Source organism: Micropterus dolomieu, linkage group LG11 (assembly GCF_021292245.1).
Source record: "Micropterus dolomieu isolate WLL.071019.BEF.003 ecotype Adirondacks linkage group LG11, ASM2129224v1, whole genome shotgun sequence".
NCBI lineage: Eukaryota > Metazoa > Chordata > Actinopteri > Centrarchiformes > Centrarchidae > Micropterus > Micropterus dolomieu.
The window spans coordinates 11,012,372-11,027,572 of record NC_060160.1 but is presented as its reverse complement, the minus strand read 5'-3'; the positions used below and the strand labels follow the sequence as shown (position 1 = coordinate 11,027,572).

Sequence of the window (15,201 nt, the reverse complement as noted above, 5' to 3'; positions counted from 1 at the left end):
GTGGAGGAAAACATGAAGAAGATAAAGAGCTTGGCTGCTGAGAGCGTGGCGCAGTTCCTGGAGCTGATCCAAGCTTTGAATTTTTCTCATGGGCTGACACAAAGTCACTCACTTCAGTTTGCCAAAAAGGAATCCCTGGACCTCGTCCACTGGATCATTCTCTCCGATCACTGTAGCATTCACCTCCGCCCCTGAAACCACAATCAATTCACTCGTTATTCACATCAGTACTCCCCTGGGATTACACGATCGGGGGCATGTGTGTATCGGCAATGTGTGATCCCGTGCACCTTGGACTTGTGTGTCGTCCTTTGCCTTGTACTCCTGGTTTTTGATGGCCAGCTCCACTCCATACCCAGACAGATAGACTTTCTTTCCACTTGGATTCTGGAGGGAAAGGAGGAGGAAGCATTGTAAGAAGATGAGAGGGAGAAGTAGTCCTTATCCCTATCACGTGTTTGTCTGATTCCTTGATAAGCCTCAACACAGCACCTGAGGATGTATCCAGCGAGGGCTTAAAAGCATGTGTACATGCATTCAAAAGGCAACAAGCGTAGTCACGCCAGTTAGACGGCAATCAAGCTGTCTACTTTTATTGCAGCTGCACTGATGGCGAACTTAATGAAGAAGTTAATGTTTCCGATTCATATATAACTAAGTAAGCAGAAAAAAAAGTGTTGACCCAAGTGGCTTCTGTTGTTGTACAAGGCTCTAACTTCTTTCTCTCACTTGCATTATAAACACATGCGCTTACTGACTACTTTGACAGCTTTCAAGTACAGACAACCAGCTGTTGCCTGCTAAGTGCTGAAGACACTAACTGTACTCTGGTTGGCCCTGAAGCTTTAAAGTAAAAAGAAAAAGCATTAAAAGTGTTACAACCTCCCCAGTGCCCAGGACGTCATGCCTTACAGACAGATGGAGAGAATAATTTAGCATAATTGCGGGGGGGGGGGAACTTATTTGCAACTGGATTTGCATGTGAGGGAACAAGCAATCCAACTTCAACTTGACATGATAAATTGAAGTAGCACTTTTCATCCCAGATGAAAATGTGGAATTCAATTCAACTGTTTAAGGTAGTAAGTGCTTTTAAATCAACATCCTACGTCGAGTTCATACAGTTACCTATAGTACATTCAATTGTGGGGTCTGAGCAATACTACTACTACTACTGCTGCTACTACTACTACCTGCCATGACAGAAGTTGTGGATGGAGAGGAGAGCATCCATTCACTTGCCACTTTACGAAAGTTTGGGATTCAACCTGACAACATCTCTGATCACAAGGACGACACTTAACATCATGCAAATGAAGGGAGACATGAAAACACATCCAGATATAATGTGTTTTCAGAAAACTGCTAATCTGTGTGTGTGAATATATAGAGATTTATTTCCAGGCTAAAACAAATGTTTTTCCAATCCTCCTTACACACACAATGGATAATGAAGAACGCATGTTAATGCCAGTTGTAAATGCATACATTGGGATCGGAAAAGCGACTGGATCAGCCAGACCACATTTGGAGGTATTCAGTGATCGGATCTCAGTCAGGTGTAAACGCAATCTGTACATCATGACCACATTCTTGAGAAAAAACATCCACCCGGACGAAAGGTCACCTAACTCTGCTTCTAATTGCTAGCTTAAGCATGCCCAGCAACAGCCAACTAATTTCCATATTGAGATCTGATCACAATGCGGGCAGAATGGAGATAATTAGAACACTAATTAGGTGTTGCCAGGTGTAAATGCAAAGACACATGGATTGGATGTCTATCTAGATCCAGATTAAAACCAGGGGTAAGGGTAGTTTGCGTACACGTTGGGTGGAAGGTTGGCCATAATTTCAAATTTAAACTTTAAAGTTAATCTTGTCAGAAGAGTGTGAGAAACACCTACAGCAAGGTAATGGCGGAGCACATAAGTTGCCAGGCCTTCGTAGACTTTCGATGATATGATTTCGTGAAGCCTCTGGAAATCTGGTTTCCCAAACTCGGCATACAGAATGACCACGGGAGCATCTAGATTTGATCCTGGGTATTTGTGATCACCTTTGAAGAGGTATGGCTTTGGCCTGATAGAGAGAGACAACAAAGTTATTTGTAAGATCAGTCATTAATTCACTGGTTAAATGTCTGAATTGTGTGTGTTTTAGTTACCTTTCAGGTGCTGTTTTCAGCAGTGTAGCTAAACTTTCTGCGTCACACGTCTTTTCTCCATGGATGCTGAAAAACGCTGAGCAGCCAGGAGGAGGAGGCTCATTGGATGCTATCTAAAATAAAACAGCAGGATCTTTCACACACATCCAAAAAAATATGACACTCCTCACACGCAAGTACAAGCCTTCCAACACAACATCAAAGCATCTTTCTGGTACCTGTTGGAAGGAGTGTACTGTTGCAGAGTAGGCTCTCAAGGAGAGGGCGAACTTCAGCATGTTCACCTGGACGGAGCTGAGCAAGACACTGGCCTTCTTCACAATCAGGTCATAGTAGGCCTGATCTGTGCCTGCATGAGGACAATAAGCAGAAACAGAAGTAATGAGTCAGCATTGTGCTCTCTGACACATGGGTAGACACACAAACGAACAGAACAACTATACAGTTTGCAGCTCTATTTTATCATGTTATTCCTTTCGTAAGTGTTTGGCCAAAACATAGACACTGCAAATGCTGCCAAGAGGCTTGCATACACATCATAAATTCAGCTGCTCGTAGCAAAGAGACTAAAAGTGAAAACAGGGTGAGACAAGTGGAGGTAGCTTTACTTTACCATCATGCTCTCCTTCTATGTTCTGACTGGCCTCCACAAAGTCCCAGAACTTCTCCTGGCTCTCCTCTGCCAGGAACTCACTGAGGAAGAAGAAGATGATGATGGTGGCAGTTTCATAAGCTGTGCTGGGACTCTATATGCAGTCTGTGCATACTGTCTGTAACTGTAAATAGTTATTAAGTAAAGTATAGTTATAGTTAAAAGGTACATTTGGTTGAATAATAATAAATAATACTTTCTAGAGAAAGGTTTTTATGTTGCTCGCCAAAGTCAGAGCACAGGGTCAGCTACAGTACACAGTACAGCATTTGAAGCCTTTAAGTATTCAGCAACTTGCTCAAGGACACATCAATGACATCGGAAGTTTAAACTCACATAGGACAGTCTCAGTAGTGATGATCCTACAAGCCCTCAGGATATTAATTTATTCATTATGTGCTTTCAATATGTAATGTCAGATGTAATGCGGTCGTACCTTGCCTCCAGCAGCAGAGGAGTATCTGCCCATTTGGTCGTGAGGGTGGTGGTGACCGCCTTGGAGTCTACAGCCCCAGACACTGCAGAGAACAGCGATAGCAGCAGGACCCACAGAAGCCACATCCTCAAGCCTACACCTGAGAGTTGAGGGAGGCATTAGGTGGGAAGTGGTGGCAAATGAGTTGAAGATTCATAGGAATGACAGGATAATCAGAGCAAGAATATGTCTGGTAGAGCCAGAGAGTCACCAAAAAGCATCTTGGGTGACACATGGACATCTAAAATACAGATGTGACTGCACCCAAAGCACATCGATGGAACACAGGGATCCAGTCAATCAGTGTGCATGGAAAAGTGAACACTTTTGTGTTGTTATGTCAAATTCCTGACCGCATTGACAGATCAACTACTTACCTTTAACAGAATCATATCATGATAATATCATTCTACAAATTTCTGTTGTCCAAATTAACAATTAGTGGTAGTATTAATGGTGGTAATACAATGCAAGGTAAACATTGACAAAATGAATAATTCAAGTTTGGTTTTCTACATTTGGTACAGCAGTGGGGCACATTTCATTGCTTCCAAAAAATAAGTAGGATTATTTTATCTGTGATTTTGCATACATTTGCCATACTGTGATATATATTAATGTAAGAAAATATCCTTATTAACACTTTGATACTTGACTTCATCCATATTTCTTAACACTAGGATACTATAGATTTGCCTTTGCCAAACAACTTGTAATGTGTATGTTTTTATGTTCAGCAATGGTCACAGTTTCCAAGAGTTTCGATGAAATAAGAGCGGGATGCAACATCTGCTCATGGGTGATCACTTGAGACGCTTCTGACATGCTTTATGATGCAAGGTACGAAGTTTAATGTATGTCAGCTCGATCTAGACAAGGCTGAACCACCAACTGGACAAAGCAGCAAATTGCACTAAGGCACCATGAACCCAAGGTTCACTGTGTCATTTAGTTTTTCATCATATGATTAACTGCAAATTTGTCAGGACATTTACACCACTAACGTAAAATATTAATGAATGTGCGTCCTGCATTATCTGTAATGCTGTACCCTTGTGTCTGAATCAAGTTTTAATATGGTAAATTTATTTATTTATTTTAACATTGTCCATATTCCTAAATTAAGTTTTGCCTAATCAAATCACTGCAAACTATCTGATGATCAGTGAACCTATGTCCAGGAATAGTCTACTATGGCTGCAACTCATATTATTTTCATAATAAATTGCCATTTATCTGCTAATTAGTTTTGCAGTCAATCACTTTTCACTCATAACAATGAAAAATGACCAACACAATTTTCTACAGTCTAAGGTGATTAAATGTCTTTTGTTATCTGTCTAAACGTCCAAAACCCAACATTAATCAGTTTATAATTATGTTTAGACAAAGCAAATTCTCACATTTGTGATCGACTGACTTAGCATTGCAAATCCATAGTCTGTGCAGCGCACTTAATTGAAACTTGGAGGCAACAGGGTAGACACACAGAGGCAGGAAGTGGAGCAGCAAAGACAGCAAATGTATGGCCCCGTTCATGGAGCTAGACAAAATCTGGACTGACACAAGACAGTAAGTGTGGGTGAGGGCAGAGAGACCGGGATGATGAAGAGGAAGGGGTCAGAACCCTTAGTCACGACATCATACTTCTACTGTTGGTTTCGTGTGTCCTACGACAGGACACGGTGCTTTGGGGATGTCTTGCAGGGGTTTTCGCTAGTAAACAAAAAGCTGTTTGATCTCTGTCCAATAGGAAAGTTCAGCGTGGCTCATCCGTCCAATAAGCGCGCAGTCTGGACAGCCAGACTGTTTCAATGACAACCCACAGATTAGAGAATAAGGTTCTTACAGGTAGCAAACTGCTCACTACAAGAGCCTTATTGCGCATATATTCAAGTGGTCTAAACAGCTTTAATGTCCGTTACATTGACATCCAGAGCCCGTCAACAGCTGGTGAAGACCATAGACTGGTGAAGACACGGCGAGCTAAAGCTAAAGCTACCTGAAAATCAACGTTAGCCAAAAAAACGCAGGAGCTAGCTAACTCTTCCTACACAAAAGGAAAACTACCCGATTTTACTCGCTTCGGTTTACTTACACTCAGCTAGAGTTGCAGTCTCCAAAAAACATTAATAAACAGCATTGGATACAGTCGTTTATAGGTTCATGACATAAAATTAAATGATCTATATTCTCACCGAAGCCGGCTTCGTAGCTTCCTGCATTCATGTTCCGCTGGGAGTGGGTGGGTCTTGTCAGCTAGATTAGGTAACCACAATTTTGCCTGTTCAAAATTACTGAAATCCTCCAACTATTTAACAACACTGAAACGTGACTTGAACACAATATAGCCAATTTCAATGACAGATAATTAAAAAGTGAAGAGTTGGGAAACTGAACCTAATCTGGCAATTAACTTTACTGCTTAACCCTTGCCTCCCAAGCTAAAAACAAAAACCATAATATGTTGTTACTAAATTAGAAAATACATTATCCCCCCCCCTGCGATGGACTGGCGACCTGTCCAGGGTGTACCCCGCTCCGCTCCAATCCAACCCCCCCCCCAAACATACATGTGAGTTGCTGGAAAGACAAGTGTTGAAAAACAGATTTAGTTACTGGTTGATTATATATCTGATACCAAATGTATGCTCAGCAGTGGTTATTTGTATCAGTTAAATGAAATACCCACCCTAAACATAATTTATACTGTGTCATTCCAGGGACTTTGGAGAGTAAAATCATTATTTACTAACATGCAGGATTGTCCCCAGCTACAAATTAAAGCAGGTGTCACTTTTATGAAGTTGGTCCATTGACACTTCATAGTGGGATGCTCCATGGGTTCCTGGGAATTTGTTTGAGATATTACATCCAAACGAGTTTATCTGAAAGCAGCACTTAATGTCTCTATGTTGTTATATTATTTACTTTAATTTAACGAGACTTGTTAAAACTCACATATTATGTTATTACAATATCATGTTGAAAGAGAGGAGTGCATAGAAAGCAAAACAATAATTATTTGTGTATGCAGATATGTATTTGTATGTGTATTAATCTACAGTCTATGGTATTAATACATTCGTATGTGTGTAAGTAGGTGCATGTATCTATGCAAGTACACAGTATATGACAGACATACTGTTGTATGTGTAGCTTTTCTTTTTTGTTTAATACAGAATTTGTTTATTTTGTATTTAATGATCTAAAAAAATCAATACAATAAAAAAATTTTTTAACTCATATTGAAGCTGTTGTGTTTAATATAGATATAATATTATTAGGAGGGATTTGCCATTTAAAAGAAGGAAGATGAGAGATGGAGGGCTGTATTTGTATAGCTGTGCATGTAGATAAGTTTAGTGCTCCCACATTTATTTTACACAAGAGACCAATAAGGTTATCCATATATATTTGGGACTTGATTTGAAAAAAACAGCACAAATTCATTTTTAAAACAGCTCATGGAAATGAGGTTTGCTGCATGCATGGTGTGATAGCCATGGGAAATAAAACCTGTATTTACAAAAAGCCAAAGCTGTCCCTTTGGTTAATACTATTTGTTATGTGGTAATGAAAACGTAGAGAAGTTGAAATCCCTTTCATTTTGCAAAGGCACCTGAGATTCCCGGGTTCCGTTTTGTAAACCTTTACCTTGAATTTCTGTGATAGGCTGTATCTTTTGGATAAACTGTCCCTTTGGGGCAGATTGGTAGAGCAGGCCAGGCTCCCCGTCTACCTGTTGTGTGGTCTTGACAAAAAGAAGATGAAAGGTACGTAGACACTTTCCCAGGGTGTGGAGAAATGGGTCTTGCTTTTTCATTTATGCGCTCTGCAGCCTAAATTAAATTGGACAGCTGATCCTCTAGAGGGAGCAGTTCCAGGGTTTGATTTAACATTATATAAAAAGCAGCGACATTAATTATCCTGCTGTATTTGACCTTCACTTTGATATGCATGCGCGGCACACCTCCCACATCTAGAGACATGCACGCACACATACACAATCTAACACAAAAATCAACTGTGTCCCAATGAGGACAGGCAAAAAACGTCCTCAGACAGTCCTTGCAAGTATAGCTAAACCTTGCAACACACACACGCACACATTCACACACACAGCCCACAGGGCCCGTTCATCTGTCAAGAAGGTGACATCTTTAGATGAATTATGGGAGATGGTTGTCATCTTCTCCGGGGTCACATATGAAATGGCGAGCCGGGCAGTGGGCTCCCTCTCCTCACACTATCACACGTCAGCCATTTTAGAGGTTGAAAGCCTCAACGGGGGACCACAACGACCTCAATTAAACCTCCATTAATATTAATACTTTTTGTCGTTTCACGTGAGTTGCCACTAATTTAATGTGTCCCTGACTGTATAATGGGGGTCAGTCGGGGTCTCCTACATGAAGCTAATTCACCACATTACAGCCAAACACTGGGCTGGGCTGGACTTAGCTCTTAAATACTGATAGAGGAGAGGGCAGTCTTGGTTACCTCGGTGTTTGTAACAGTTAAAACAAATATAAACGTATTTAGCAAAAGGACAACTTTCTAATTAGGGTCAGTCACTTTTTTAAATGCACAATAACATTTACAATGTTCATTTTTACACTCCCTTGTGCGTGTGTGCATGTGTCATGTCATGCGTTTAAAGAGAATATATTACCCCCCTAATGACCTTAGATGTCATGTTTGGCCTTGACCCCGGGTTTGCATGCTGCTACATTTCTCCAGCATCGACATTTTTCAGGCTTGTAGAGGTTAACAAGTTTGCCGCGGATCAGCTCTTTATGAGCTCCTGGGCCGCAGCTCCATGCACACACAAACATAACAAACACACAGATTAGACCATAATGGGATTGTGGGATTCCTCAGATTGGACTCCCACTGGTATCAGTTTGTAAGAGCTCCAGAGTAGAGCGCTGCCTGGGAGGTTGGATTCTTCTGTTCAATCCTTTATTATCATGGCAGATGATTGGGTGTTGACCTGGGAGATTAGCCAAACCCGGAGTGGAAGGTCTGATAACAGCCCCATGTCCGATCTAATCATATTTATTTTATTGCTGAAGGAAAAATGTGCACTCCAACACTGGATTGCGCTCTCTCACTGCCCTGTTTATTTACTTTCTGACATAACAGAGTATCAAAACTCTTCAAATTGTTTGTGTATAGAGATTTATCTACATTGTATATTTGACGATGAAGGCCTAAGCCAACCAGAGACAGAGCACCAAACTCCATAGTGACCATTGTGGAGGCGCCAACAGGGCAATCCTCCAGAACTACAATAGCCTGGCTCTGATGCATGTAAGGGATGCACTCAATATGAACTTATCTACAGAATTCCATGCTGAAAATAAGAGATGATAATGCCAGAGCTTCTTTGTTTGCATGAAAGAAGCATGGGAACGGCAACGAGGAGCTGCAGCCAGTTTGACCTCCTAATAATGGACTGCAGCCAGAGCCCATATAATCACTTAGAACCGGATTCCCACTGCAGGAGACGAGCGAGCACGTTCACTCAAACACTCACATGCACACGTTCAGCCCAAACAAAAGCTATCCAGCCCTCTGCAGTAGCTGAGCCATTATTGTTGTTCAGTCCAGCTGCACTTGAAATGACAGCGACCCAGAGCTATGGGGAGGATTAAAGACTGCGTTCAGTCCAATACACCATGCAGCAGCTGCCAGAGAGGCTGCACAGCCTTCCCTTTCTCTCCCGCTCCTCCTCACTTCCCTCTCGTTCTCTGTTCATATGTCAGGCACAAATACATCCTCTCTTTCCTCCTGTCTTACATAAAGACCCTCTGATTCCGCATCTCCCTTACACTCCTGCTCTCATCAGTGCCTGCTCTGATCTCCCTCCAGCCAATTCCCTCTGCCTGACGCAGCCCGGGCAAATCGTTTTTCTGCCCCCAGCCTCAAGGGGTCAAAGTTTGACGTTGAAGTTGAAGCTGTTGATGAGACGGTGCATTACCCTGCACTCCGCTCCCTCTCCTTTATGTGCTCAGCCAAGGACAGAGAAGGAAATTTGTACCAGCCAGGAGTCTCCGTCCCCTGCTTGCCAAACGCCCACCTGCCACAGCATAGGAAGAAGCGTAGCCTATTTGTGTGCATGTACGTGTGTTAGGCAGGCCCTGAGTGTCTGCAGATTGAATTTGGCTGTAGATCACCGTTGACAGGGCTGAGGTTGTCATTAGGAGGGAAAGGGGGGGCTGCCTTATGGGGTCACGGTCCTGTGGTTTGTGTAGGCGAGTAGCTGACATGCTCTCTAGTTATAGATTGGCCTGAGGATGGAAGTAGCGCAAAAACCTGGAGGGCAAAGCTCCCACACAAAATGTCAAAAAATCACTAACGGAGTGTTTCTCCGATGACTATGTGTCTGCATTTCAAGTTCAGTACCTTGGATGTAGTTTCCATCTAGTAAACAAACTGTCAAAGGGGAGATGTTTTTCATGGCTGTGTGCTTGATAACAGAGTGACAACATCAGAAATTACATGCAGTGACAACCACAACACAGTCAGGTCTGTAAAAATGAAATATTTTAATTGGTGGCTTGATGATTCATTTTTGCAATCATAAGAAACAAACCCAGAATGATGCACACATAAGGAGCCAGAGACAGACTGCACACCAATCCAAAAATAAAAATAAAGTCCCTATCACACTTACTTTAAAAAATAACAAACAAAATAAACTGGATGATGTTAGAGACATCTGGGTTGCGTCACTGTCACAAAGGAAACGCTGTTAAGACATCAGATATACAGAGTGATGAGACATAAAACATTTGAGTATAGCTTTACAGCATCAATTCCTGGAATAATTTCAGTGAAAGGAGGTTTCCTTTTATACACTGTTCACGTATGGGGAGTATTATTTTTGAGCTCTGCTTCAAGTCACTTGTAACTGGAACACTGAAAATAAAACACAGAATCAGTTTTGTATTCAGTCTTTAACCACTAATGCAGAGCCAGATATTGGTTTGGAGCCCAAACAGGGGCTAACATAAGAGCAAGTCTGACTCTGAAAAAGTAGTTGTGGGCAAAATGCCTGGAGCTGCAGTGTTTAAGTCTCCAGTTTCAAGAATACAATGAAGGGGAAGTTAATATGAAACAAAACAAGGGGAGATTTCTCTTCCCATATCCATTTGCGTTACTTTGAAGGCTACACAAAAAGCAGCATATTGACTCTGGATGTATCCCAATACCTTTCATCATCCCCCCTTGTTCTTCTCTCCTTCCCTTCATGAATCATCCCTGATTTGAAAGGAGCTGATCAAAAGACACAGACATGGGAGGATCCAGGGTGATTAGTTGAAATTTAACAAGGAGGGTGGTGGGCGGCTAAATTGTTAGTTTCCTCTTCCTTCTGACATAAAAAAAAAAAACAGGTTGCAATACATTATTTATCTTAATACCAAGGAAGCAGTTAACCTCCCATTGCCCGCTGGATGACACCAAACTTGGACTACATTCAGTTTTGATTAAATCGTGCTGTGACACGTCTTTTTCCCTTCCTACTTCTACATTCTCTGCTCCACCTTCTCATTGGTTTCCCCTCTTATTGCTCAGATTCTTTGCATGTATATAGGGTTGGGGTTAAATAACATTTCATGGCATATGAAGCCAGTATTAAATTCACTCATTGAATTGGAATCTCTTTTGAATCCCTTATCCAACCTTCTTAGGTTGTAAATCAACTAAAACCCAAAGATCTGTAATCACCTTTTGTTGGCTGAAGCGGCAGAGACACTTAAGGTTTTAATGTTTACAACCTGAAAATGAGATGAACAGTATAAAATATAAACTCTTTGATTAAATGTATCTGACACATTGAAGCAACAGGTGTAGCTTACTTACTCCAAATGCTGGAAGTCCTGATACAGAACTATTAAGTTGATCATCTTGAAAACTGAATACAAAAAAAAAGTTAAACTGAAATTCTCTAGAAGAGAAAGCACTCTGTTGGTTTTGTTGAACTACAAAACCACACAGTCCACTTGCAGTTACTTGTGGTATGTCAGAGTGATGTTTCTTTTCCCATCAGCTTTGGCCGGGTAAAGAAAGCGGCTTGCAATAAACAGTCAAAGTTTAATTTAGTTGCAAATTGGATGCAGCCGATATAATCTGCTGTTGGTAGACCAACATCTGAGACCTCAGTATGTTACTCTGTGTTCCCTATGTTAGTCCTAGGAGAAAAGTCAAAATGTTATTTTTTCCATAGTTATCCAGTAGCATGTTGTCTCCAAGTTATTTTGGGACTGATGCAATGTTTACCCAGGGTGAAACCAGTGTTTAAATCCAATATTTGCAGTTTGGGTCATGCCAGTAGCCGCCACAATCTGTGGAAGTATTAGATTTAAATGTTAAATTTGCCATGGGCAAACATTTTATCTTTCCGGCCAGACGGCTGTAACCTGTGGGGTTGCAAACATTTCCTTTGAAGATATGATGGATAACAAGAAAAAACTTTTATTTAGACTTTTTCTTTAGATTCTCCCCTAAGTTTTGCGTCGAGAACGCTACGAGAGTGCTGAGGACACAAATGGGTCTACGGCCAATGATGTTTTTTGTTTAAACCGATGAAAGCTACATCAATGTTTTCTATCAGTCCTCTTCGTTGATAGAACAGAAGAAGAGATAAAATGTTCATAAAGAGATTCAATAGCATCGGAGTTCCAAAAATCTGGATAATAAGCACCAAATTCTTTGACCTATCACATAAAAAAACCCAGCTTGAACCACAAGCACATGACAAATAAAATACAAAAGTCAAAAGAACTTGACTGGGTCACAGAATTTGATGCAATTGATGGAGCTGGCTATCGAAACCCAACCCTACTTGAAGGTTTTGCTGTAAAGAGTAAAGACATGTCACACAGGCAGATTTGTTAATATACAGATTTTAAAATAATTATAGGGATACAGTCCTCATACGTAAACATGTCGTAGGGAGGAGACAAGAACTGGGGGAAACAAAATGGTATAGTAAAGGGCAGAGGGGAGTATTATTGGCTTGCATCACTACGACAGTCACACTTCTGTGACCCGCTGTTGGAGGGACTTTGTTGCCCCGCTCTCCACCGCCACACACAAAAAAAAAAAATGTCAAGATAATTGGTCATGGAACCAGTCATTCACAAAACTCATCAGGCATCCTCTCTCAGTCAGGCACACTATTTACAAAGGCATACACATACGCCAATCAAAGGCATACTGTACATACTATTTACACACACAGAAACACACTCATCCACACAGACACACGAGTAGTCAGAGAAATTACTGTAGTATAATGCAGACATAATATCTGGCAATAATTATGTTGACTATGATCCCAGTACATAGAGGCACTGCTACCTCGCCCCGTGCGTTCGGATAAAATACCGCTCACGCTAATGAACTACAGGTCACCGGCGCTCTGTGTGCCCTTTCAGCAGGTGGGAAGGAGGCTTGTTTGAGACCGATGCTTTTACAAAGCAGCTCTTGGTCTGAAAAAAAACAAACAAAAAAAAAACCCAACAAGAAACTGAAAATGCCACCCACTACATTAAGGGCTCCCATTGCCATGGTGATCAGTAGTTCCCCAACTCCCATCTCAAAGCATTTGTCTAAGTTAAGGCTTCCAAAGCGCTTGCCGCTCACACAGCACGGTTCCTGGCAACAACCTGCAGCGAGCTCACGGCTCTCCCTGCCTTTGATTTCTTCACCTATGTGAGATTCGGCTCTGTAATTGGCTGCTGATTCTCTGCAGGCCTGGGACCCTAAAAAAAAGGAGCGAAAAAGAGAAATAATGAACTTGTGAAGCGACAGGAGCTTTGGGAACCTTTAACAGAGAAACAGGCCAGCCTCCCCCCACCCCCCCCAAGATGCAAGGCTTCAGTAATGGCTATGGTCCATTGTACATCAATCCGATCCATTAGCTTTGACTTATAAAACCAATAAAAACAAAAGAAATAAAGGAATCACTTTTCTTTAGGCAGCAACATTGGTCTCAGTGTTATTACAACTTTGCTTTAAAAAAAGCATAAACACAAAAGGAAAATACAAATGAAATCATCCTAAAATCAGAATGAGATGGCCACTATTTCATGACCAAAGCGTGTTCATGGGTGAAATGGCTGACTTTTTTTTTTTTTTTAAGCAGAAAGCTTTATTACACAACTCAGTCCAACTTTTCCTCGCTTCTTTCTTTCTTTCTGGTTCAGTCTCTTGTGTACTCCCACCATCTTCCTTTGTTCAGCTCAGCCATTAGCTCACTTTCATAGCTTTCCCCAGTTCCTTCGAAATTGGAGCATCCAGGAAATAGACTGGTCCCTTTAGCAAAGATTAGTGGGAATTCACAGACTTTTATTTTATTTTCTCATGCTCCATATTAGGCCACAGAGAACGAAAGGAATACAGGAGTGGAGTGGTGGATGAGATACTCGGCTGTCAGCAACTCTTAAAAATATCTCTCTGCTGCTCAGTCATTGATGATAATAGGAGAGACAGAGAAATTCAGAGGTGGGGGAAAGGGCAAGCGGGTGCTAATAACAACTGGGCAAACTGCAATAATGCGAATTGATGCAATCCCAGGTCTCCATAGCAACCACTTGGACTCTCTGCCAACTCTCTGGTAAAGTCTATTTGTCAGTCATTTGGGTCTTTGATGCAAGAGCAACTCTCTGTGTATGTGTGTGTGTATATATGTGTATGTATTTCACATTACATATGTGAGGATATGTCTGTGTGTTTGCTCTGCTGCTACCAGCGGTTGATGATCTGGTTCATGTAGTCCTCTGTGGGGAGCCTGCTGCCCGCCTCCTCCGTTCTGCCTCCCTCCTCGCCCTCATCCCGCTCCTCCCTATCCCCTTCCCCGTCCTCCAGTGTCGACACTGAGCTCTGCCGGCTGTGTGAGGGCCACAGGTTGACGCCCAGGCCCAGGCCTTGGTGGCTCTGCTGCATGTGGTTCTTGATGCGCTGCTGCCGCCTCTCCTGCTGCCTGGTGTACTGGTAGCGCTGCTGGAACAGGTCCCTGGCGTAGTCGTAAAGCTCCATGTCCAGCTCATTTAGCTCCTCTATGCGCTGGATCTATTGAGAGGGGAGCAAATTTAAAGTTAACTCAGAGGCAGTGATAACAGAAGACGTAAAAAAGGCGGAACGAAAGAAGAACATAAAGAAGAAAGAAAAGACCAAAGGATAAGTTACAGCCTTTTGGGGCGAAACAGATGCAAGATCTATGGAACTAAACTAAGCAACTAAACTCTGGACTGATGACGCATAATGAGACACAATTTTGCAGACATGCAGAGGTGGAAAAGGAGACTCCAGAACACCTGTCTCCACATTAGACAAACTGAACCCATATTTATCCTTCCATTTCCACATGCACCTTACAAGGAGACCCGGGAGACGAAAGGCATTTTATAATTTTATCCTAAGCAGGGAGTTTTTGTCACCTGGAACTATTGTACAGGGACTAAATTTAGCCCCTGGTTTCTTTCTTGAAACGCAGGTAAATATCCTGAATTCCTTTAAAAGGTTATTGGTCCTCTGTTAAAGTTCCTGCAATGGAAACGGCCAATTATATGACATTTGTACAAAAGCTTTATAGGACGTCTACATAGAGAGGGAACAGAGAAAAAAAATTATGTGGAGCAAGATAACAGGAGCATGTTTGATGTTTGGTTGTGCAATGCAGCTGGCTGTATTGGCGTGCATCATCTGCTGTGTGTGACTTCAGCACGCAGGGGGAAATGTGTTTAATTAAGAGAATCCCTTAGAAATCTGTGATGGTGTGCTGGATTTCATTTTGCAGGCAATGTGTGCAACAACAGAGAGAAGCAAATCGCTGCACCAGTGTTAAATTAGAGATGTTTGATCGGCAGTATCAGTGGGGGGGGGGGGGGGGGG

General features: G+C 41.9%; 2 protein-coding genes across 4 annotated transcripts in view; both read right to left on the bottom strand.

Moving 5' to 3' along the window:
* uggt1 (UDP-glucose glycoprotein glucosyltransferase 1) overlaps positions 1-5,566 on the bottom strand; it is a 35,982-nt gene extending 30,416 nt beyond the window's left edge. The window contains exons 1-8 of one of the 3 annotated variants that reach the window (XM_046062664.1): positions 5,493-5,566; positions 3,256-3,394; positions 2,781-2,860; positions 2,386-2,516; positions 2,168-2,280; positions 1,908-2,082; positions 291-387; positions 113-191 (exon numbers count right to left, since the gene is read on the bottom strand). In XM_046062664.1, coding sequence (XP_045918620.1) covers positions 113-191; positions 291-387; positions 1,908-2,082; positions 2,168-2,280; positions 2,386-2,516; positions 2,781-2,860; positions 3,256-3,394; positions 5,493-5,523 — 845 coding nt within the window. In that variant the 5' untranslated portion in view covers positions 5,524-5,566. The other 2 variants (XM_046062665.1, XM_046062662.1) reach the window with 2 other exon arrangements.
* A 4,263-nt stretch (positions 5,567-9,829) lies between these two features.
* Positions 9,830-15,201, bottom strand: part of hs6st1a (heparan sulfate 6-O-sulfotransferase 1a) — a 35,330-nt gene continuing 29,958 nt past the window's right edge. Inside the window, exons 4-5 of the mRNA XM_046063069.1 lie at positions 14,057-14,379; positions 9,830-13,070 (exon numbers count right to left, since the gene is read on the bottom strand). Coding sequence (XP_045919025.1) covers positions 13,013-13,070; positions 14,057-14,379 — 381 coding nt within the window. The 3' untranslated portion in view covers positions 9,830-13,012. The remainder of the gene's footprint in view (positions 13,071-14,056; positions 14,380-15,201) is intronic.